Raw genomic sequence first — 25,393 nt, forward strand, 5'->3', positions numbered from 1 at the left:
CTATGCTTATATTTGGGTGCAGGGAAGAAAAAGTAACTGCAATTAATTTTACCTTTAGGTGTTGGAATTGGTCTCTCAAGGCCATCTGCATGACCTAAGGGGTCATTTGAATCTGGAATTTCCATTTCACCTAGGAAAAAAAGAAAGATTTTGTTGAATTGAGGTTCTGAGTTAATCTTTCTCTTAAACTGCATTACAACAGTGAGTTCAGCAAACTCATTCAGTCCAGATCCTGGTTCCAGAGTAGCACACAGGAAACACCTAGTAACAAGGTAAGGATTTATCCATCGCAGATTAGAAAACTTTGTAATAATTTACCTTGTGGATTTACCTTGTGCCTGGCAATTATGGGCAGCATTAAAAGCTACTTTCCAGTTCTTACAAGAAGAAAATTAACATAGTTTTACAAAGAATGCAAACGTTTCCTGAAAGCAGTGCTGGCCCAGCAAATTAAGCAGTACTTGAGCTTCAGTGACAATCTCAATTACAAAATAGCATAAATCTACTTTTTAAATTACATTACAGTAATTCAGATTATATTCCTGGAGGTCAGACTCATCATCTCTGCTGACTTTCTTATCCTATTCTCAGCTATGTCCCTAAAAGATTTTATCTCCCAGAAATGAAAATAAAATAACCATTAGCCAAGTATTCCATAGGGTGATGAAATGGATGGACATCTGTGTTCCACCCTTGTTTGTGTTTAACATATATCAGAACAAGCTAGAAACAATGTAAGCCAGCAGTTGCTGCAGACAGTAGACAATACTTCCACGTTCCTTTGCTTTTCCAGTTCTTAAAAAACCCTGACCATTATAAAACAGGGGTTCACCTGTCTGCTCTGCCTTTTGAAAATATGATGCTGTGAGGAACAGAGCTGAACTTACAAATCACATAAAGCTACAGAGGTGCTTTTACTAAAACAACTTCTCAAATTACATCCTCTATATTTCTGTATTTCCTAATTTACATTCAGTCATCCAAATTCCTTATCACCTCAGCATATCACCAAGAGAGCATGCAAATCTAAGGTCATCAGGGTCCAAAGTGACAGACCTGGGTATTGTTGTAGATTTGTTAGGGGTGTACATGGTAATGTTTAGGGAAAAGGCTCTCCCTCTTCCTTTTGTCCCCATTCCCTTTCCTTCAGAGTAAACCCTACAACAACACTGTGACTCCAAGTCACTGTGATGAAACACAAGTAACCCCATCCCTATCTTTCACCACATTATGAAAGGAGAAAAGAATTGAGACTGCAATTATTTTTTATTTTTCCTTTATGCTTTTACCCATTATTTGAGAACAGAAGATTTAGCTAACTTGTCTTTAAGTTTACCAGGAGAGTTTATGACCTTTGGAAGAAAGGGCAGACAACTCAGGAGGACTAGAAGGATGTTGTGAGCTTATGCAGGGAGAAAATTAGAAGGGCCAAAGCCCAACTAGAAGTTAATCTGGCTACTTCTGTGACAGGCAATAAAAAATGTTTTTACAAATACATGAGCAACAAAAGGAGGGCTAAAGAGAATCTCCATCCTTTATTGGATGTGGGAGGAAACATAGTGACAAAGGATGAGGAAAAGGCTGAGGTACTTAATGCCTTCTTTGCCTCAGCCTTTAATATTAAGAGCAGTGGTTCTCCGAGTCTGCAGCCGCCTGAGCTGGAAGACATGGATGGGGAGCAGAATGAAACCCCCATAATCCAAGGGGGAAAGGTTAGCGACATCCTACACCACTTAGACACACACAAGTCTATGGGGCTGGATGGGATCCAGCCAAAGGTACAGAGGGAGCTGGTGGAAGTGCTCACCAAGCCACTTTCCATCATTTATCAGCAGTCCTGGCTAGCCAGGGAGGTCCCAGTTGACTGGAGGTTAGCAAATGTGACACCCATCTACAAGAAGGGCTGGGAGGAGGATCCAGGGAACTACAGGCCTGTCAGTCTGACCTCGGTGCTGGGGAAGGTTATGGAGCAGATCATCCTGAGTGCCATCACATGGCACATACAGGACAATCAGGTGATCAGGCCCAGTCAGCATGGGTTTATGAAAGGCAAGTCCTGCTTGACTAACCTGGTCTCCTATGAAAAGGTGACTCACTTAGTGGAAGAGGGAAAGGCTGTGGATGTTGTCTACCTGGACTTTAGTAAAGCCTTTGACACTGTTTCCCACAGCATTCTCCTGGAGGAACTGGCTGCTTATGGTTTGGATGGGCACATTCTTCTCTGGGTAAAAAACTGTCTGGATGGCCGGGCCCAAAGAGTTGTGGTGAATGGAGTTAAATCCAGTTGGTGGCCAGTCACAAGTGGTGTTCCCCAGGGCTCAGTACTGGGGCCAGTTCTCTTTAATATCTTTATCAATGATCTGGACAAGGGGATCAAGTGCGCCCTCAGTAAGTTTGCAGATTACACCAGGTTGGGCAGGAGTGTTGATCTGCTTGAGGGCAGGAAGGCTCTGCGGAGGGATCTACACAGGCTGGATCGATGGGCTGAGGCCAAGTCTATGAGGTTCAACAAGGCTCAGTGCTGGGTCCTGCACTTGGGTCACAACAACCCCATGCAGCGCTACAGGCTTGGGGAAGAGTGGCTGAAAAGCTGCCCAGTGGAAAAGGAGCTGGGGGTGTTGGTCAACACTTGGCTGAATACGAGCCAGCAGCGCGCCCAGGTGGCTAAGAAGGCTGACAACATCCTGTACTCTGCACTGCCGAGGCTGCACCTCAAGTCCTGTGTTCAGTTTTGGGCCCCTCACTACAGGAAAGACATTGAGGTGCTGGAGCATGTCCAAAGAAGGGCAACAAAGCTGGTGAAGGGTTTAGAGCACGAGTCTTATGAGGAGCGGCTGAGGGAACTGGGGCTGTTTAGCCTGGAGAACAGGAGGCTGAGGGGAGAGCTTCTCACTCTACAACTACCTGAAAGGAGGTTGTAGCCAGGTGGGTGTTGGTCTCTTCTCCCAAGTAACAAGTGATAGGACGAGGATAAATGGCCTTCAAGTTGCACCAGGGGAGGTTTAGATTGGATATTAGGCAAAAATTCTTCACTAAAAGGGTTGTCAAGCATTGGAACAGGCTGCCCAAGGGAGTGGTTGAGTCACCACCCCTGGGGGTATTTAAAAGACGTGTAGATGTGGTGCTTAGGGACATGGTTTAGTGGTGGACTTGGCAGTGCTAGGATAACTGTTGGACTTGATGATCTTAAAGGCCTTTTCCAACCTAAATGATTATATAAATGAGCACAGAAATGTCTTCTTTTCTTTTTCCTCCTCCCCAAACCCGTATCTCTTAATTTTTTAAAGGTTTTCAAAACAATGACGGAAAGCAACAAAAGCATTTGGTGATTTGAAAATGTTTCAATAATAGTTTCGTGTAATTCACTCTTGTGCTTGATATGTTTATATCTGGAAAAGACATTAATAGCCAGATGTGCTTTACCAGAGAACAATTACAAACCATACACTGCACCTATCAGCAAAGTCTCCCTACCTAAGTAAAGTTAAAATTGAAAATCCTTTCTGTACTTTGTAAATTATAAATACAAAACAGATCTGTCACTTAAACTCACTTTTATGAAACATGTATATTTTCTGTAATCTGCAAAATTCCACTTTGACCACATTTATTATGAATTCCAAGTTTAACCCTAAAGTTTCTGTACCACAACTTAAAACACAAAAAAGTTGTTATCAATAAGAAATATTAGATTTTTTACACCATAAATGCTTCTGGGTAACTACAACCAAATAAAACCTTTTCCTCTTGAGTTAAACAGAATTTAAAAATCCTGCAGTCAAAAATTTCAAGGAAAAAGCTGTATATTCCTGTTGAATACTATTCTCAGTGCTTTCTGATTTTGCATTAATAACTTAATACATATTTCCTGCTCAAAGTAAATCCATGGTGTTTTCCTCAACAGATAATAATTCTTCTTGTCATTTTTTCTTCACTTCCCCTCACTGTACTGCAGATGCACCCCTGATCACGTGCCATCACTAACTCTCTGAAGTCTTAATCTTGTTTGAAGACCCCTACACAACTGTGCTCCTGTTCACCTTATTTTTAATTTATGTTCCTTTTCCCACTTTGTTTATTCAATATTTCAGTAAAGGTATCCCAATTTGCTTTTATTCTTCCTACTTTCTATATCTTTTCCTGGCAGCATTTTTATGTGTTATTCCACTGTCTGGAGAGGAGAAAAATCCACAAAGTAATTTTAGGTGTCCAACTTTCACTGTCAGTCTTGACCAGTAAGCAGCTACTGCTAGAAAAGATATACTTGTTCATTAAACTGATTTTAGATGTAACTAAGATATTAGATAGTCACATCTTTTTTCATATCTATTACAAATAAAGCATTGTCATACAATGCTAAGAAAAAAGGTAGACTAGCAAAACACAAAACTGGCAGAACAGCAGCAACCCACATAACAATTGTTATTAAAAACTGGTAAGAAGAAAAATGCTCAATATTTGAACCTTACATGTGATACTATCAACTCACACTGGCCAAGAAGTATGCTAACTAGCATGCTTCTACATAAATAACTAACTGAAAACAAATCAATCACCATGGTGTCTGGAAAGTGTCTCAATGCCACATTGGAGTATGAGGAACCCCCACAGCAGGCTGGACAACTATGCAGGTATGTACAGAAAACAGCTGCACAGACTTGTACAGTCCAAGCCTGAAAGAGTTCCTGGCAGAGGGCTTTGGGTGGCCCAGGTGTTCCTGGAATGGAAAAGACAAAAAAGAAATGGCTAAAGGGTAAACAGGCTATCAAACTCTCTTACTGAAGCCTACTAAAGAAAGCAAAGTGGACAGGGAATGGGAGTAAAGACAGACCTGACTGAGATAATGGAGACAAGTAGAAAGAGGTGCGCATGGGGAAAGCTTATTCTTAATACAAGATTTGTTCAGAACTGCCTGTGACTACTGGGGACTGGGATCTTGGGCTCAGACCAGTTAGTTCCATCAAAATTGAGCTCAGTTCTCAGAAGCAGTAAGAAAAGCAAATCCAGTCAGTATTGGGTATTTCTAGGAAAGGAATAAAGAGTAAAACTGAAAGCATCATTATGCTGCTGTGTAAATCTATGGCTTGCTCTCATACATTGAACATGGCATGCTGTTGAGGTCCTCTCATCTCAGAATGGGTACAGAGCTCATATGGGCTACAAGTAAGATCGAGCAAGTTCATGGAGAAAAATCCATTCAGACCTAACTAATTCATAAAAATCCTACGCAAGCAAGGAAATCCCTGAGCACAAAATGGATGAAGGCCAGGTAAAGTATAAAGCATAAAGTAGTACTATGTACATCAGACCTCTTTTACACGTCTGTTTCAGCATCTCCTTTTTGCTGCTGTCAGAGCCAAGACAGAGGGTTGCATAGATCTCTCATCTGCTCCAGCATGGTTACTGTCACATTTTTCACTTGCATATATTCTCTGCTCAGACATGAAATGTATCACAGCTTATTTCTGAACACACACTTCTTCAATTTACATACGCAGTGACAGTGTCAGGTAGAAAAGATCATCAGTGTCTGTCCTTCTTGCACATTGCATGACCAGACAAGACCAACATAACCAGAACTCAGCCTGAAAGCCAATTGCCAGTATGGGACAATGTATGTGCCAGATGTGCCACATGCAGATCCCCAGGAATACCCCTCTTTTCAGGGACCACACAGCCAAGTAAAATGAAGATGCTGTAAATAGTACCTCTTTTAAGCTGCTTACCTACACAAAAAGAATTTCTTAACTTTTCAGGGCAATAAAGGAAGCTATTTCAATTTAATGAAAAGTCCAAATCCAAAAGAGAAACCATACTTAAAGTCTGATGTACAAAATACATTCTGATCCTTTGACTTACTATAGCAAACTGCAGCAAGAAAACAAGCAGTATAGAAAATCCTTTTCCAAACTGAATATAAATAATTATTGCTTCTTTTGACAATTCACTTCTCCTGAAAAAATATGAGGAAGATTTGCTCACTGACAAGTTCCAGTGCAGGTAGCCCCACTGCTCCATTTTAGGCACCAATGACCAACAAAATATGCCAGCAAACATCCTTTATTATTGAGACGGGAATACCCTTTCACACATTCAAAAACTAAATTGCCTGACTGATCACAATGCCAGCTCACAGGGGATACACCATTCATCATAAAAGAGCTACATTTTTCCCTCTGAACTGGTTATGAGTTCACAGATCATTCATTACTTGAGAGGTAATTGCAATAAACAGATTTCAAAATGCTTATGGCCATAAGCAGACATCAAAACAATACATTAATCTTCATCAAAAAGCCAGTCACAAGGAGGCAGTTATCATAATTGATACCAGGGACAAACCAAGGCCTCAGCCTCACACAGGAAGAGAATAACGAAGTCAGGTATTTTCAACCAGAGTGGGCCTGATTAATTTAGAGCAGTTAAGGGCTGGCTGACGCAATGCCCAGCAATGTTAATAAATGTCTTTTGGTTCTTGCTGAGCACAGATGAGATCTTAAAAGATGGGAAATTGCATAAATAGTTCCTATTATTTATTAAAAAGGGTAAAAGGGAGTGCCAGAGAATTATAGACCCATTAGCTTAACTTCAATTCCTGGAAAAATAATGGAACAAAGAGGTTATTTTTAAGCATTTACAATAAAGCTGAGGGATGAGTAATAACCAACATAGAAGCCAATATTGAATTGGCTTACATGGATTAGAAATGAACATAAGTCAACAATCTCAAGCTATTGCAAACAAGGCAAACATCATACTGGGATACATAAACAGTAGTAATCCTTCCAGTCTACTCAAGGTTAGTAAGGCCCTGGGGTGCTTTCTCCATTTTTTTGTATTCCATTTCAAGATGGATGCAGGTCAAACTGAAATACAACAACTAGTGCTATGAGGATGGTCTACAAAACATGACTAACAAAAAGAAAAAATGAATGACTACTATGTCTGCTTAGTCTGAAGGAGATTAGGCATGGACTGAGAGCTAGCATTCTTCAAACACACAGATCTCGGTGAATGAACTTTTCCAGGGCAGCAGATTAGGCGAGCATCTATTGCATATGATACTGCACAGATACAGCTAATGCTTCTTCTCCCAGGGTGAAACAGGACCTCTTAAGATCTTTTCCAGTCTCATGATCCTATGAGGAAAACAACCATCCTTCTACCATTGTATGTTAAATCCCAAAGCTTACAAATAAATCCTTCAACACTAACAATTACACATAGCTACAATTAAGGAAACTGCAGATTTTTGTTCAGCCATTCCTTCCACTCATCAATAATCCTGTTTCTGGAGCTGAAACGATTTTCAGATTTAAACAGCAATATGCAACCTTTGCTTCTTGTGGCTGTAACCTTTGACTTGGGTTCTAACTTTCTTCCAATAACATAAAACTCCCAAACTCCCTCTCTTTAGCCTAATACTCTCTAATATTCTGTTCTTTTCTTCATAAAACTTTGTTGACCTTCTGTCAATTACTAACCTCTGGAGCTCCTAAACAAAGGGCCCACTGTACCCTTTGATTCAGCTGCCAATCTGATTACTTTGGCTGGGGGAGGCAGGCTGCTTGGGTTGCTGAATCAGGGCCTTTCATTGAAATTTCTCTTTTCCAACATCTGCAGCCCCTGGCAACCAATTGCAGAGTGGGCTTGGCAGACCTGTAAAAGGTGGTAAATAGTCTACAAAAGATGCAGTTTGTAGCATAAAATCAGTGCGCCCCTTTCATAGTGATGGCAGATAGAACCTCCACAGCACACGTTGCTGAACTGCTGCAGCTTCACATAAAAATAGCTGAAGTTGAAGGAAATAATCTGCACTTTTTGTCGCAGTTGCTCTACTCAGACAACTATGAAGTTTGAAAAACAGGCATTTCTTAGCTTGCTATCAGCTCGCAAATGCTCGCAAAGCATACTATTTACAGGATAGTATGTTAACTTGTTAATTTAATCTTTAGCCATCCAATAATTCTTTAAAATTACTTTCAGCTAAATTCATAGCAATAACTCTCACTATGAGACCATTAGAAAGGGAGTAAACTTTTCTAAGCCTGCTCTGTTATAACATCAAAATAACATTAAATAAGTATATTTAAAGTAAAACCAACACCAGCCTGCAAGTCACAGAACCTTAAGAAAGTTGGTAGAAAATGCAGACAAGAAACCTTTTACAAGAGCCAGGGTTGAGTTACACAGAATAAATTCCCACTATTTATAAGCATTCCTTATTGAAGCAAATCTCTTGTTCCATTAGTGTGAATTTTCCCCTCTTTAGATTTTTTTCTATTTTACCTAATAGCTATATTGAAATTGTTTCATTTTAGTAAGCATCAGGAAAAATGTTCTGTTGCAATATGTGGAAACTACACTAGGGGACAAAGGCAGATCTGAGGTTTATGATCTGCAGCAATGAAAAGGGCTTCATTATTTGTTTTGGACAGAAAATTTATCATTGATTTAAAATAAAAATCCAAACAAACACAAATGTTAAACCACCTTCATTCTGCACAGTGAGACCTCATTTCTCAAACACATCTTAACAGAGATTCAAACTCCTATACTTTGTCATCCTGTTGTCCATTAGCTGCATAGAGGGAATCTGCGTATTGCATTAATCTCTGTTACTGTGAATATTTGTGATCATAGACTGATCCAAGATAGACTAGTCGTCTGTTCTGGAAAACTAGTAGTCGAGTGCATGATGCAAAAGCTGCTTCACAAATTTCACAAGGCTCCTGCAGGAACTTCCTCATTTAATAAAACAATCCGTATTAACCTATCATCAAACCACTCTAAAACACAGTAAAAGAAATCAGCTGGCCATCAGCACAAAACTGCAGGGAAGGATTGATTCTGGATTTCCACACAGAGCTCCAATGAACCTCCAAAACAGAAAAAACTATACTGAACATGCAATTTATCTTCTTAGTCAACAGCCAGATGCCTCACCACGTATTATGAAGTCAGTGTGAAAAGAACAAAATCAGATAAGTAATTTAAAATATTATTACCAGGAATTCAAACACAGACTTCAGTGAATACTTTGATTTATTTTAATGCCTCGTACCGTTAATGCATATTTTACATTAACCACACAGCTGCATTTTCAACTGCACCGTCAATCTTTACCCTTTCATTATACAACCCTCATTGAGCTTAGCTATTAAATAACTTAGATTCTTCCTCCTGCAACTCATATTTGCCACATAAAATGAGAGTGCATAAATGCTAGTGAGACAAAGCAAAGATAAAGATTTATTCACATTTCATTCACAGAGGAAAATTAACATTCATTAACAGCTGTCACAACATTACAGTAAAACAAACAGCACCCATGGAAAAGAAGATACTAATTTTAAGTCACCATTTTCAGTGCACAACCAAGTTCTGAAGATGATAAGCTTTGGATTACAAATTATTCTATTAAATCACAACCAAAATACTCTTTTGATAAAGTTACAACAAAGTCCATCTCCTCTTATTTTACAATTCAGAGTGGAGATCTTTAAACAGGAACCCAGCCTGCACGAAGGAATATCCAAATCCTACTTTCAATTCTTAGGACTTCCTGCAAAGTCCTGGCCAAGTCACCTAAGGACAGATTGGTAAAAGCATATGATGCCAAAAGATGCAGACAGATGTCTACTAGGATTTTTAAAAGCATGTGGGCACCCAAATCTCATGTCTGCAGTAAATATCACTTAATCTTTTGTACCTTCAGTTGCCCAGGGGCTGACAAGGGGAAAGCTTAGCTTCCTGATGTGGTTCCAAGTGCAGCTGCGTGAGTGTTTGAGTCAGCACAAGGAAGGGAGCAGCATGGAAGCAAGAAGCTGGGGCAGAAAAAGGCGGGAGAGTTTTTTGATGACTGTGGTGATTTATGCCACTTTCAACTGATCATGCAATTCCAGACTTAATCTTATTCCTGCACACTGTGGCAGAGAAACCTTACCGTCACTGCAAAGCGCTAGCTTGGCTCCTAGTAAAGAAAGGCAAAAATTAAAGCACTATTTGGAAACAAATTAAGATGTAATTATGCCAATAAAACTGTTCTGAATGTTTAATAAGTAAGAATGAACTCCACGGTATTTACAGCGTAAAATACTTGAGGCTTTTTAAACCACAAATGCATTTCAATGTCATTTCTAAATTAGCAACAATGGAACTAAGTCTACTAGCTATCACAAACGTAGCTTTTCTGTAGAACTGTATGTTGAGCAGTCCAAGTCAATGTACTGAGGAGCATATAAAAGCCTTGAACCATGGGAAAAACACAAGTCATTCAGGATTTCATAACAAATGGTCTTTGTTGGTAATGCATTATGCTAAAAAAAAGAAGTAAAAAAAAAAAAAAGTAAAGCAATTGTGGATACATTCCAAAGCTCTTCACCACCTCAGCTGTAAAATTGCAGTTTAAACACAACCAATAGAGGCTCTGAACACACCTGCAGTAGCTCAAAGAACACCAAGCAACATGATAATTATCCATGGCATTATTGCATGATTGATTATTTTACTGCTTCTGGCTGTGAAAACAAAATAGTCTCAACCAAAAGGTTAAAAATAATCATGATTTATGAGTATAACACTCCATCAACTGGGATAAACAATGATTTTCACAGTGCTCTTTTTTTCTGAAAAATAATTTAGAATCCAAAAATGCCAGTCCTGTTTGCAGCCTTAGGCTGAAATCTTTAAGACTCCAATTCAGAAAAGCACTCCTAGTCAGACAGACACTTGAAAATGGGTTTATTTCTAAGCACACTCTTATAATGCCTTCCTATATTTGAAATAAAAAACCCCAACATTAATCTCCCTTAGTCTAGGTCGTAATATAAAAACAGCACAGATCACAACTGACTGTAACAGAATATAGTAGAAGCTGCTATTACCTACCCTAATGGTTACGCTGGGTTGAACAACTACAGGCAGTGGAACTACTGTAATTTAAAAATAAACTTCCTATAGTGTTTAGTTTTCACTCTCTAATTGTATTTCAAAAGCAGGAATTGCAGCACCAGTCTTGGAAGGTAAGGCCGTTACAGCCAGCCACTCTACTCTCTGGAAAATAGTGAGAGTAAATAGCACGTTTGTATTAATCACAGCATTTTTTTACTGATAAAAGTACTTATGGATAAGTAGTATAACCATCTTCCTGACAGAAAGGATACAGTGGAGTCCAATAAATAATTAATTTTCACGCCCCAGCGCCTAATGCTAAACACTAATTTGAGAAACTTGGGCACCCAGGCAGGAGGCCTGGCTTCTCAATATTCTAAAAAAACAAGGCTGGCAAATAAGCCAATGATAGGGCAATGACTTTCATTCTAAAATAAGATCATGTTCTTTCCTATCATCAAGCATCACAATTTTTAAAAAGACGCAGGTAGATAGAACAATATGCTTCTGGCTATCTGGAGCTCTACCTACCCACTCAAGGTTTGCCTCTACTAAGTCAGATTAGAACATTGTTTCACAAAGTTACGCTGCTAATATGTAACACCAAATGCTGTGTTCAAAGAGAAGCAGCTGCTCATTAGTCAAAATTATTTTTTACTATAGGTTTTGCACATGACCACTTGGCATAAAGTTAAATACACCAGATTCAATTCCTAGAGAGCACAAATATCTTTCCAGTTCAAGCGCTCAAAATTTTAATTTTCTATTCAAAGTCCACTTTATAATGAGTAATTAGTTATGGTCTATATACACAAAAAAAGAGTAATTCTTCTTCCCCATTTACAGTTCAGCATGTACTGATGGTCATGGAGCAAGTATGGAGGAAGCAAGTTAGTGTGCAGGTGGTGTGGCCAGGCAAGTGAGCACTCCCAGCATTTGTGACCACATCACAAGTGGCTAAACATCACTGTGTGAGCGTGTGTGTGTGTGCATGTGCACATTTGCCTGTGTGTGTAGAAAATGGAGGATAAAGATAAGAAAGGATGCCAGGATGTAAAGGAAACTAACACCTGATCTATATTTTAGCCATTGAAAAATGCAAACCGGTTATTCTAACTGAAAGCTTAAAAGGTATGTTATTGATTTGTTTTAGTAGTTTTTTCTACATTTTCACAGTTATTTATATGGAGTTATTTATTTAAATAGCATTAATAATAAAGTTTAAATAATATCTATATTTATTGACTTGCAAGTAATTATCTAGACCACACAATATTTCTGCTAATAAGCTGCTTGTCCAGTCTAGACAGGAAAAATCTTTTTCTTCCTACTGCAGAAACTGACTTCTTGGATTACAACTGAATGCATACAGTGAATTCATAACAGTTGTGTGCTCTGAAAGAAAATCCCATTTCTCTTTCTCCTGTTGGTTAAACTGCCTTTGCTGCTACAAGGAAAAAAAAAAAAGCTCAGATGCATAAGTGGACTTCGATACAGTTGCTTTGTTATTTGCCTTTAATTAACAGACTCAAGCAACACTTTTCTGCATGAAAAGACATAGGATATTATTTGCTTATACTCTTCTCAAAAACAATAATAGAAAAAGTGTAGAGCCCTGAGGTGGAAAAGAGTGAGCAGAGTGCTTCCAGATGTGGATGCATGCCGTTTTCAGTGGGTGGACGGTGAACGAACTACATGAAAACCTGGTCACAGTCCCACTGACACCAGCCAATGTGGCCATTTCCAGATGACATAATGATGCATAGGGCACCTTTTCTGCCATATCTGCCTGCACATGAAGCAAGGAGTGGCTTCCCTCATCCAGTGGTGTGGAGGACCGCTGGGCATGCACTCACTAGCAGGCAGGCTCAAAGCACTTGGCAGTTTCCACGCAACTGCTACGTATTTCCCCAAGCCAGGCAGGGATTTCCTGAGCTCCCACTATCATTCGTCATTATCCAGTTTAATGATTGCAACTGATGCTAATCACAAGATCAGCCTTAACCACTTTATCACAATTCCATTTCAGCAGCAACATTCGAGGCTCCCACACTGCCATTTCAATGAGTCCTGAAAGCAACACTTGTGTAAAGGGTAGCGCACTTTCAAAGTTGCATCTTCCCACCGACGAGCTCTGAATCTAGTATAAACTCCTGTTTTGCAAACTACACACTTTCCCACCTTTTTGTTACTGTGATGGCAGGATTGACATAGATTTTTGTTCATCACGTGGGTCAGTTTTGTTTCTACATCATCGAAAATGCTGTGGCTGTAAAACATCTAACATGTAAGCAAGAAACAGCACACACAACCTAATTTTAGATTGCAAGGTTAAATTGTGGCACTGAGCCATGACCTCAAATTCTTACTTATATATTGAACATATCTTGTCAGAAAGTCGCATACAACTACAGCTGAGATTTCATAGATGCGTTTTCAGAAAAGCACTCACTTGAAGCTATAGCCACTTATTTTTAACAAATGCAACAGAAAGCCCACATCTGTGAGTAAACTATTGCAGTCATAATCATAGATGGGAGTGGAACAAGCTGTGTGGAACCAGCAGCATTTACTGCTGGAAAATTTGTTGGTTCCACCCCTGAAGTGCAAACCGCACAAAAGCTGACAGCTACTCCAAGCAACTGCCAAACATGCTGGTCTTCATTCCTAACACTTCTGAGCCATAATGCAGATCCCTCAGCTTTGGGATTGAAAAAGATTGTGTTTCAAGGAAGAAGAATGTTCTTTACTGTGAGAATTAGAATTGGGACATACTTGTATTCTGTTTTCATGCATTTTATCATGTTTCAACATTTCAAAATATACATAGCAGGTATTCTGCTCAGATCCAAATGTTACTTTTATATTTGATACATTCCCTTGCAACCATTGTTTACTTAATCAAAGTGGACAGCTGTGGTTTTTGTTATCCTTAAGCAAATATTTGCACAGGTATTACTTGTGTAATACATTACCATGAAGTTTTGCAAGCAAAAGCCAACCGTGCCAATCTAAATGTCCTCAAATATGAACTTCTTGTAATGAGTGTGAGCAATTGCCAAATAAATTGTTTCATGTGCCTAAGCAGTTGCCCGCCTTCATGTTAGTTATGGACAGCTTTAAAACTGCATTAGCTCCAGAGTATAGAAAAAGCCTGCTAATTCTAATAAGCAGGAGAGGATGCTAGAACCAGAATACATTTGTATACACAGCAATCAAGGCAGCCATTATAGCAGAGAATTAAGAAATTACGTGATTTTAAGTACTTGTAGGAATCTAAGACTTTTGTTGATAATGAAGCTTCAATGGAAGTGTCCCATGTTGTGTGATGTACATGGAAGCGATGTACACATAGTTGGCACTTACTGCACAATGGAAAGACAGAAAACTGCTGTGCTTAATGGGCAACTTTTTAACTGCAAATGGTCTTGTTTGTTCTCAATACTGGGTATATTCTAAAATACTAACTGAGTTTCCTCCAGTATTAAAATAGAAGTTGAATCAAATCTTTCCATCCTTGCTTGCACATGGAGTCAAACCACTTTCGCTGCACTATGTGAATTTCCCAGGCCTGTCAGATAATTACCAGCTGGTTCTGCACTATTGCACAGGCTGTGATCTGCGGTACTTGGCACAGCAGCTGATTCAGAGAGGGAAATGCCAGAAACGGAGAAGATGGCAGTTTGAGTTTGGCACACACAGATGATGGGCTCAGTAAAGATCGAAAGGAGCCAAGCTGTAGGCATGACAGCGGCATGCCCAGTCAAGCAGATCGGAAGAGGGAAACTCACAACACTACAAGGCAGTTGGCTGGTGAGATGACTTCAAAGCAGAGTGCATTTCTTCTCGCTCATCTGATCATTTTGCTTCACATGCTAGTCAACATTAATATGAGGCCAACAGTTTGTTTCCCATCAAAAGCATAGATTTCCTGTTATGAAATAAGCCCAGTTGCTTGAGTTTAACCTGAGAAAGCTCCACAGCACTAGAAATAGTTCTGTGATGGTTGCCTGGGGGCTCAGCCTCATTAATAGTAAATAACATTTACATGACAAAAGACTACCATAAAAATTAGCAACCACTAGCTATTTTTGCTAGCAGTGATAGAAATGCCATCATTAAAATGGTCAGAGGTGTTCTATCATAGTAGCAAAGACCAGGAAAGGTTATGATATATGTCACCAGTTTCATGAAAACAGAGCTTTTTCTTCTCTAGTGCTATCAGGCATTAATTTCTCAGCACTTACCTTTTTAAAATGTTTGTTATTTACAACTCTTTTTTTTTTTTTATGAGTATCCAGCGGTTTCCTCCTCACTCTTTGGGGGTACATGAGAATCTACACCTTCCTATAACAAAATTCAACTACAGCCAAATTTTTAAATCTTTGCAGAGTACTTGCATTAGGTAGCAGTTACTGTGTTACTAAAGGTATGGTTGGTTATTTTTCCTGGTATGTATGCATGTTCCCATGGTTTTGGAAAATACTTAGGGAGTTCTGTTCAAAGCACCAAGTGAGATGCTAACCACAACCTAACCATTAGCTGTCTGCTGTGGCACTGAAGAAATGCATCTTTGGAAAGACTGGAGTGGTTATTTACTTGCGCTGCACTTTCTATCGCTAGACATTAAATTAAGAAAACACTGGGAAAAAGCTTCTCTGGATCTTCCGCTACGTCTACTACTTACTGCCTCTACAAAGCAGCAAACATGAAAGAGACTTGGTGATTTACAGTCCAGCTCTATGAATGTAGATAAGATCTGGTCAAAAATCTAAAACAAAACAAAGAACTCTGTTTTACTCTTGGAATGGCTTCTCAAATATTTAAAACTACTATGACCCAGAAAGCCAACCGATTGATATACTGCCCTCGACCTTGTCATTCTTGGCTAGTTTGTTTTTCTTTGCTCTGTCTCTGTATTCTGTCTTGTATATATTAATCTGAAATACCTAACCTCGCTCATTTGATAAAGCACTGTACAGATAATAGGTTATTAAGTGCTCTGCTCAGTTATTTGGCTGTCCATGAGTATCTCCTGACTACGCAATATGGCAGAGACATCATTTTTGCTAGTATGACTTTTCAGAAGAAAAATATAACTAGAAAAGCCTATTAAGATGCCTCCTAGGATAATGAAAGTCATACATGAAACATATTCTAAGAATATTTCTTTTAATTTTTTTTATTTATTAAATGAACTTATATATTATTTGCATTTTCTCCTACTTGGAAAAAAACCCAGGAACTTATGTTATTCCTTGAAAAAGAAAATTATCCATATATTTATAAACATATCTATCTCTGGTAAAACTAAAAGCCAGTCAAACTGCCAATGCAGGAAATCTTAGTTATAACACACGGTAAATGAACTCCATTTTCTCTTTATACTTGCCTCACTAACACAGCATATACCAGTCTTCCTAACAGAGCAAAGCAGCAGTAAACTTGAACACACAAACATGACATGTCAATCTAAATATAATAAATGAACAGAAAAAATTTGTTGTGTGTATAGAGGAAACAAAACAGGCTGCACTACATACACATATTTGTTCCTCCTATTTTTCTCCTCTTCTGCACAAAAATAAGTATAAACAAAAAATCCAAGCCCTTCCTCCAAAACCAGTAAAAGAATGTAAATTTCACAGCTCATGCAGGGATTGAAAGATAAGTCAGAATTGGGTATCTGGCACTGCAATTCTTGCATGCTTACAGCTGTTAATAGGAGTTTCAGAAAAGAATAATAACAGATGAAGTCCTTAATTGGCATAAATCCCATTCCAGAAAAAGTTCTACAAAATGGCAAAAGTAAAATCAAATCGTAATGATGAAGAAGGAGATTCATAGACCGCAAAAGTCAGCTTTGAGGAAGACCCTTGCCACAGCACAGCAACTCAACTTTTAGTAGCCACAGAAGGACCGAATTCCTTTACCATAATCCACCCTTCTACCGATCACTCTCCATGAGACAAAGGCTACTGCAAACTTTCAGTCACTTGGCTTGGCAGGACTTTGTGAAACTGCTTCATAAACAAAAGAGGCAACACATATACTGTATTATGTTACTGTAACAAGGCTTTTAAGCAGTTTTGAAGTGACCTTATTGGCCTGAGTCATAAAATGGTAATTCTTAGTGGACTTACAATTTATGGTAAAATTTGACTTGAACAATAGCCCCTTGCTGCTTTAGTTAGTACAAAAGGCTATATCACATCCTGATTTATTGCATTCTGATTGCTATACTTGTAATTTATTTTTTTTAAAAGAGATTTATCGTGATGCTATTAACAGAGCTCCAGTACAATCACAAGAAAGAAGTCAATAACTGCTTTCATACGCATTTTGCTTTTCAAATAAAGAATCTAACACTCAACAGCAACCTCAAAGTGCTGGCATATCATCTACAGCTACTATATCAGCTAGGTTAGTATAAGATCCAGTTATGTCAGTTCATTGCAAAAGTGTGCCTAATGAGGTATATTAAGCAAAATCATTTATTACAGGATACAAGTATGATTGAATTTCTGTAATTTTCCCACATTCCAGTGACTAAGCATTCAAAAGAATGCTGCTTGGGTGCAGTAATCCTTAACACAGAACAAAAAAGTAAGGTGAAGCTTTTATGTTAAGTTGACATTTTCCTCCACAGACTTTCTAGGTAAGGTTTGCGAGAGAATTAGCTCTGGGAGATTTGAGCACAGGTTGGCAAAAAATAGCGGGAACAAAGGCTGTAATTACTACTTATCCCACTTCAGTCAACTAGAATATAAAAAAGGCTGATCAAAATTTATACTTGCTTGGAGGATGCCTGGAAACTAAATTATAATTCAGTACCAATGGGACTTAAATTATTCAATTCAGCATTACCTCAGCCTTTTTCATAGTATTAGACACTGCAATTTTCTGAAAGTTTCTGATATTTTAGTCGTGGGAAATCTTTTCAAGAGTAAAAGTTATGCATAACCAATTTGAAGATGATTACAGAACTCGAGGATAGAAAAAAACAAGCTTGTGTCAAAAATTTATGTGTTAATTCTTTGCTATACCCAGTGTAATGGGCCTAAAGAAGCAGGTCTTTAGGATGGGAGAATAAAGTGGTGTGTTAGTTGTGCAAATGAGAAGCCCTTTGAAATTCGAAATAGTTCAAATAATTCACATCCACCTAGAAAAAGATGTTTTAGGGGAAAAAAAGTTTCATTCAGACTTCAAAGTTTTCAAAAATAAGACAATTTAAGAAAAGCACTTGTATTTATATTGTCTCTCAAATACTGTAGGCCAGAAGTGATTAAGACATAAATATTTACAGATGCAAAGTATTTGAAAATGTGGTTTTTATTAGATTAGCAGAAAGCAATTGCTACACATATAAAAGTGTTCCAAGTTTTTGTTAATAAATGTTTTTTTCTTTTCTTCATGGGGAGAACAGGAGCATTAATGAGAGTCTATGCATTCACCTCAAGCTGCAACTTGTCAGGAAACCTGGTGTAGTAATTCTTGTCTCTGCCATTCTTTCACCTCTAAGTCTTGATATCAATCCAGACAAAAATGCTTTACCTCCTGTTTGTACCTGTGACATCCTAGCTATGGCTGAAGTCATTAGACATTATTTTCATTATGCCTAAAAATAAGTAAGAAATTGTGACAGTGAAAATAATTCTCCAGATCAGCTCCTTAGAAGGTGCCATACGAACTCACACATTTGGTAACATTTTTGAGTAAGCTGGGGGAGTGTATGAGTCACAACGTACAATGCAAAAAACCCAGAGTCTTTGCAACCTGTGTTTTAAGTGCAGCTTGAATCCCCACGGCAGTAGAGAAGAAAGCCTGCAGCGACAGAGTTGTGCCCTTTCCTGCACGAACTGCAGCAGGGCAGCAACACTGCAGACATACGTCTTGGCACCTTCCACCCCTGCTGCCTGGAGCTGCAATTCCTCCCAGGCAGCCCGCAGAAACCTTCCCAATGGCAGATGTAAGGGACATAAACTGTATCAGTGAGCTTTGCCTCTTCTGTGTGTACTGTAAGGCTTGCTGCTGTTGGAAATGAAGAATCAAAGGGAGTATCACCATCACATTGACCACTCCTTATGCAAAGGACCACAGAAGTTGCCACTTACTGTTCAGAACCACTTTCAAAATCCCTGATAGCACTAGAATTAAAAGCCATTAATAAATTTATTGTTTTCTTCATACTTGCATTTCCCCACCTAGCTGTTCTTTTCCTAGAAGGGTGAATGCTTACGTGGCAATCCTTACCCCGACGAACGTGGGTGGACAGTCTACTCAGAAGCAGCAGACTTGCTTGCTGTGAGACATGTCACTGTTGTATTGCAATAAAAAAAGTGAAGGTTCAGCCATCTAATCAAAGAAGGTAGGGTTTTTTTCAAAAAATAGCACATTTATAAAGAAAAAAAGAAACCTTGTGAACTAACAGAGATTCTCAGTGTGAGTGTTTCAAAACAGACAGCTAAGAAGAGAGCCCTGCTTTAATTCTGTACCTTCACTCAGTACTGTAGCACAGCACCTGAGTATTTTATGATTGCTTGTCAAGTCATATTCTCTGACTAAATGACAGTAGAGACTACAGTGTTTCTGTAAATATTCTGGACAAGGGCCATAAAATATGAACCGTTCTCTGTTCATTTAAAAAAGTCCCTGGACCAAGGATATTTCACCTTGGTGTGCTCATGGTCAGTCTACCCTCTCTCTCTTTCCATTCATCTTTCCCTCTTTTCCTCCCTCCCTCTCTCTCCCCTTCTCCCCCACCCTAAGGAGAGCTCTTAACTTTCCTCATGTTTTCACTTTACCAATTTAAGCCAAAGGATTTGCACTAACCCTAGTGAAAATATTTAAATTTGCTGGCTTAAAGTTAGATCTTAAAAAGTTATGTTCTCACCAAAATTGACTGAATTTCTGAGGTGTTGGTTAAGCCATTTTCCACTGTGGTTCACTTAAGTTACAGGTGTGTGGTTACTTTAGGGTGGAGGGGAGAAGTGAGCTGCTTCCATTTACATCCTTAGACATGGGGACTTAGAGGCTCAGATCTGAAGATCTTACATCTCTTCAACTAGCTAAGCATAAGAAAGACCAAACTTTTTAGATTATAATCTAATTAGAAGCACAGTTCTGACTCAACTAGCTTTTAGTACTATATTAACCCTAAATCTTAACATGTGAAGAAATACATTTCAATTAATACCTTTTGCTCTCCTACTCTTCTTCTTCCTTAGTTTTATCCAGGGAAAAGATGTTTATGACCAGACTTCTCTAAAATGTTGACTCATCACTCATCATGCAATAGAGCACTGTTCTCTGTTTACAGCACTGCAAAGCTTAATGCATTTTGTGGAATGTTTTCTGCCAGATGTTGCCCTATTCAAAATTTGTACACAGCAAAAGAAACATAACAGTGAAGTCCTGCCTTTTGGCAAAATGACAAAATAGACATACATTAAATGTCGGCTTTCCAGAGTTTACATCACTCACACCCCTCAGTCTACAAGGACCTACAAATTACAGCTGTCGAAGTTTTTGCATAACCTAAACTTTCAGCTCTAGAGAAGTCTTACTTGTCTACATTTATTTATATTCTTGGTAATGGAGTGGTTCATTATTTATACTAGCTGTTTAAACAGTAACTGGGTTGTTTTAGGAATTGTGCATTTGTGCAGAGATGGGCTGTGCATTTTATGTATCTGAAGAAAATCAAGATTCATCGACCAAAGTGAGTTGACTTCAATTTGTACAATCATAAGAGTAAAATATTTTTCCCTAAAATCTTTTGCAATAGTTTTTGCAAGCAAACGATGTAGATTAAATTACTTCTCACATCTACTAGTCACGTTACTTGACTGTTAGGATTTAAAATTGTTAAATCTATAAACAGACGCCGCTACATTTTCAAGTCTCTCTTCATTTTCAAAAATATGTAACTTTGCTCATGTGTAAACAACAGCTCTGGAGACATGTGTTATGGAAGAGTTATTACCTACATACTAAACAATCTCCTAACTGAACTTAAAACTGAGACTGGCGCTCTGCAGACCTTCAAAAATAGAAATGGGTGAACCTTTTCAAATACGGAGCTTCTTGATCTTGGAGATTCACAGAGTCCACAGAAGTAGCAGAACTCTTGCATATCTTATCTCCTTTCAAAACTGACTGCATCAATAGAATTTATCATTATTTGCAGGCAATTGGAAACTTGGACTGACTATGAACGACAGCTAGTCTGTATTGTACTGCAAAGAGAGTGTTAACATAGGTAGGAGTATGCTGTATGCGCATAAATATGCACACAGTAAATAATTTGGATTTTTTTCTCTCTCCAATCCCATTCATCCAGTATCATTTAAGCATGTTCCTTTTAAGAGATATTCAACAATGTAGAAAGTAATTTTCTGAAAAATAGTTCAAAAAGTTAATAAAACAGCATTCCAGATCCTACATTTCAGACCTTAAAAGCCACTTAAGAATGAAGTTAAGGGTTTCATGCTAAAACACTGGTAGTGACCATGTACCCAGCACAAAGGTGAGTGTTTATGACCTTGGTGAGATGGGATTTCCATTTCCTTTAATGAGCCAAGACATCAGACCCGCACTCTTAACTAACGCTTACACAGAAGCCGCCCATGGGACAATATGTCTGTTTCTGCGGAAGCAAAGGAAAGTAGGTGTGGAGAAGGGGTGGGGGGGATGGGGATGGGGACTTGGAGACAAGACCTGTGTAACTAGACCAAGACAATGATGGTAACTGTGGTGCGGCTGATCTTTGGGTCAGAAAGGAGAGGAAGAAAGCACAACTGTGAAGTTTTGTATTAGGAGTCGCTGGTGACTCCCATATTCCCCAGCTCTGGGCAGCACTGCATGCATTTTTGTTCCAAAGACCGAGCCCATCAACAGCCATGGTCACCGCACAACACTGATTTCCGATTTGCTATCTCTGGAACAATGGCTCTTGTTCACAGAGCACAGTGGGTTTTTTTCAGAGCCACTTGGGTTTTGAGTTGATAGGATGGCAAAAACATGTTACTCTGACTTCCCTCTCATAACATTTAATACTGGCAAAGACGGTAAAAGCAAGGTGCCAACTATACCAGAAATCACATGCAGTATTTAAAGGTATCTTGTTTACTCCTTTCATTCACTGTTCCTTTGTTAAGTAAACAGACACATCTCAGGCCTATGACACACGTGGGCCACAAAGTTAAAACTCTGCCTTACCACAATTGAGAGGCAGGCTGTAGTGTTTAGCCCAAGGCTCTCAAAGCATGCAAGTCTCTTGATTGGAGAGTGCAGACTGGCTGGTAAGGGCGTATTTGCCAGCTGTAAGATACACATCTGGCTGATCAGCCAAGCCCCTTTGCCAAGCAGCATGTGCTGCAACTTTGCTCTGGCAAACCAAACAACAAAGGGGAGAACTTCTATATAGAGATGAATAAAAAGAAAGACAGGAAGGCAAAGGAGAGGCAGGGGACCTGGGGAAGTCTGGAGAAGTCTTCAGAAGGGAATGGGGAGCTTGGATATGGAGGGACTGCAGGACTCTAGGAGAAAAGCTGAGATGTAGTGGTATATATGTAGAGGGAGAAGAGGTCTCAGTGGGAAAAAACAAGAAGCTAGCTGGTAAATGAAGTTCTCAGCGGAACACCTACCCACCTGTCTAGTATAACCATAACCTCCTTTAATCATATCACCTAAGCACCGAGTTTTGGCCTGCACAGCCTCAACTACTCTAACCTCACTCTCGCAGATCAAAGAAGTGACAGTTAAAAGTAAGCTAAGTCTTGGAAAGGTCTTCAGAAGATCCATGAAAAGAGAGTGAAAGGCAAAAGTAATCCATGGCATTTGAGATCTAATTTGGTGGCCCCGATTAGAAAGCGCTTGATGAGTAAGGTACACAACATCAAGTGCACAACTACTCTGCTCAAGGAGAATCGTAATCTCAACTGGTACACTGTTCCATTTTTAATCCCAGGCTGAAAAGACTGAGTCTGCATGAGCACCAGCATTGAGTTTGTTTATAGAAGAATACACTAATAGCTTAATTTAAAGGCAAGAATGAGAGATGTTTGGGTAAAATACTTTTTAACTACAAGAATAATTAAAGGTTGGATGGCTAATCCTCTTCCTGGAGCTTTTCAATTTCTTAATTAATATCTGGGAAAAGCTATTAGCTGCAGCTCATTACTTGCAGCTGTAAAGTGCTGTAAAGTGCCAGACTGAGTCATTTCATTAACTACTCTTTTTGAAAGAACAGCTTGCTATCTAATTCTATAAAGTCATTCAACCTCCTGGTAGCTCATGTGAGGAAACATAAGCCAACCTAAAGCTTCCCATTTACTGTCTCTGAGAGCAGACTGACAGCAACAGAACCAAAACCAGGGAAGGGGAAAAGTACACATGCTTTGTCATAGGAAAATGTAATCTGCACAGACAACAAATTATGCTCTAGTCGAAAATGCTAGTCTAGGTACCTGCCTCAGCTTCAAGCAGGGTTTTAGCTGTAATCTACAAGTTCATAAGAACTACGCAACCCAGTTGTTCCACAATCAGAATAACGCTTCTGCTGTTATGGAAAATGAAAATAATTTTGGATAAAACAGCCATAGAGGTAGCCATGATTGTTTATCATCTTGCTTATACCATGCAACCAAAGTGCCAGTAGAGAGCAAGGAGAGCCAAAAGGATTTTAAGGAAGCAGAAGTTTAAAACGTCTTTGATTCTTAGCAGCCTATACTTACCACTTAACATAATGAGGTATCAAGCAGATGCAAGAGTTGTGACTGATGTAAGAAACAGGATATTAAATACAGGCATTTACTCTTCTTAAATCATCCAGTCCAGATCTCTAATGCTATACATGCTAGTTTATGTGTGAAAAAGTATTACAGACCCTCATCATTCATTATAATAACGATACAGTCCAAACAGTTACTTTCTTTTGAAAACAGCTTTATAGTAAGTAAGCAGTACAGTTTAACCTCGTAGCAACATGCCTCAAAGCATCTTCTTTCATTAATATAGTTTGTCATTTTACAAAAATATATACTAAGGCTATTTGTATTCTACACAAAGCTAGAATGTAGGACTTGAAACAGAACACTCAACATTTAAGGTAAAATATGTACATTTCAATTCCGAATGAGGCACTAAATCAGCCAAAACTTGCTTCTGACAGACTAGTGATGAATTATAGGATTTTCAGTAATCCTCCAATAAACAAAGTGAACACTGTTCTTCATGCAGAAACTGCTGGTTAAATCACACACGACATAGATCTGGTATTCTTGCTGGAAAATATGACATTACCTTGATTGTCAGGCAGCCTTCTAGAAACACTCAATTTTCCAGCTTGCCTCTATGTAAGCACACAGTTTAAAAGAAATATTATGTGATACAAGTCATAAACATACAAAAATCCTACCTAGCAATGCAGATCTTGAAAGAGTTTTCTATGCTCCGGATCAAGGGAGAAAAATACATTCAAAAACATACTGTGAAGGAAGGAAGAAGGATTACATGAAGCTGGAATTATTTTGCAAAAGAAAATGAAGCCTGTCATCCCTCTCCAACAGGCTGTAAAGATGCCTAACATTAAAGTTAGTTTGTCACCTGTAAGAGGTAGAGTTCTGCATGGTATTTGGAACAAGACTTGCCTTGCTTGGTAAGCTTCCTGTATATTTGGCAGGGTAACAGTACCACCTGCACTATATGGCAAAACTTTTTTATTTGTGTACAAAGCCAAGATCACATACTCCCTGATGATACATGTCTGTTTCAAACAAGCTTGTGGGGCAAAAACATGGTGTATATGCCATTCTGTGCTTTAAAGTGAAAGTTTGCAATGGCAAAAATTGTTCATAGAATAATTTCAACTAAAACATCTATTCTAACTCTTGGACAGAACAATTAACTTGTATATATGGCAGACTAACAGAATGAAATTACATCACCACCCATCTGTCTGCTTTTGAAGTGACAAGCAAAACTATGTTTAGTGGAGCGGGAAAACATATCAACCCTTTCTATCAAATTTCCTTTCTTCAGAGCCAGCTTCTCAGATCTCCATAGGGATCTAGGCAGGGTGGATAAAAGGAAAGAATTTTTAAAATAGCTGGCTTTTGGATCTTGCTTTCTTTAAAGACATTTTCTTTTCAAATTCCCCATTTATATTTAAATATGGCATTATTATATCCTGTGCAAAGTAGTAACCTAGTAAACAGAATTAATTAAAGCTAAAAAATAAATATTCAGTAGTATTTAAAATGTTTAAGAAAAATCAAATCTCTGAAGAAGTAGAAGCCAAAGACAAAGCAACTGGAGCTCGAATAAGCTGAAATGTTAAACCAGCCTTTGACAGAAACAGACTATTCCGCAGGTGCATAGTGAATATTTGCTTCATTCCAAATTTGAACTACTTCATTCAAAGCTGAAAAACCAACTGGGATTTTAAAAGCCAGGAAACCTTATTTTCCTCTTACAATCCATGAATAAAAATGAGGTG

The 25,393-nt window shown here is 38.6% G+C and overlaps 1 protein-coding gene across 2 annotated transcripts in view; it reads right to left on the reverse strand.

The window, feature by feature from the left end:
• Window positions 1-25,393, reverse strand: part of ROR2 (receptor tyrosine kinase like orphan receptor 2) — a 159,821-nt gene that overhangs the window by 48,797 nt on the left and 85,631 nt on the right. Inside the window, exons 1-2 of one of the 2 annotated variants that reach the window (XM_054810551.1) lie at window positions 24,314-24,346; window positions 53-130 (exon numbers count right to left, since the gene is read on the reverse strand). In XM_054810551.1, coding sequence (XP_054666526.1) covers window positions 53-125 — 73 coding nt within the window. In that variant the 5' untranslated portion in view covers window positions 126-130; window positions 24,314-24,346. Of the gene's footprint in view, window positions 1-52; window positions 131-24,313; window positions 24,347-25,393 lie in introns of those variants that run through there. The other variant, XM_054810550.1, reaches the window with a different exon arrangement.

This window comes from Grus americana, chromosome Z, assembly GCF_028858705.1.
Source record: "Grus americana isolate bGruAme1 chromosome Z, bGruAme1.mat, whole genome shotgun sequence".
NCBI lineage: Eukaryota > Metazoa > Chordata > Aves > Gruiformes > Gruidae > Grus > Grus americana.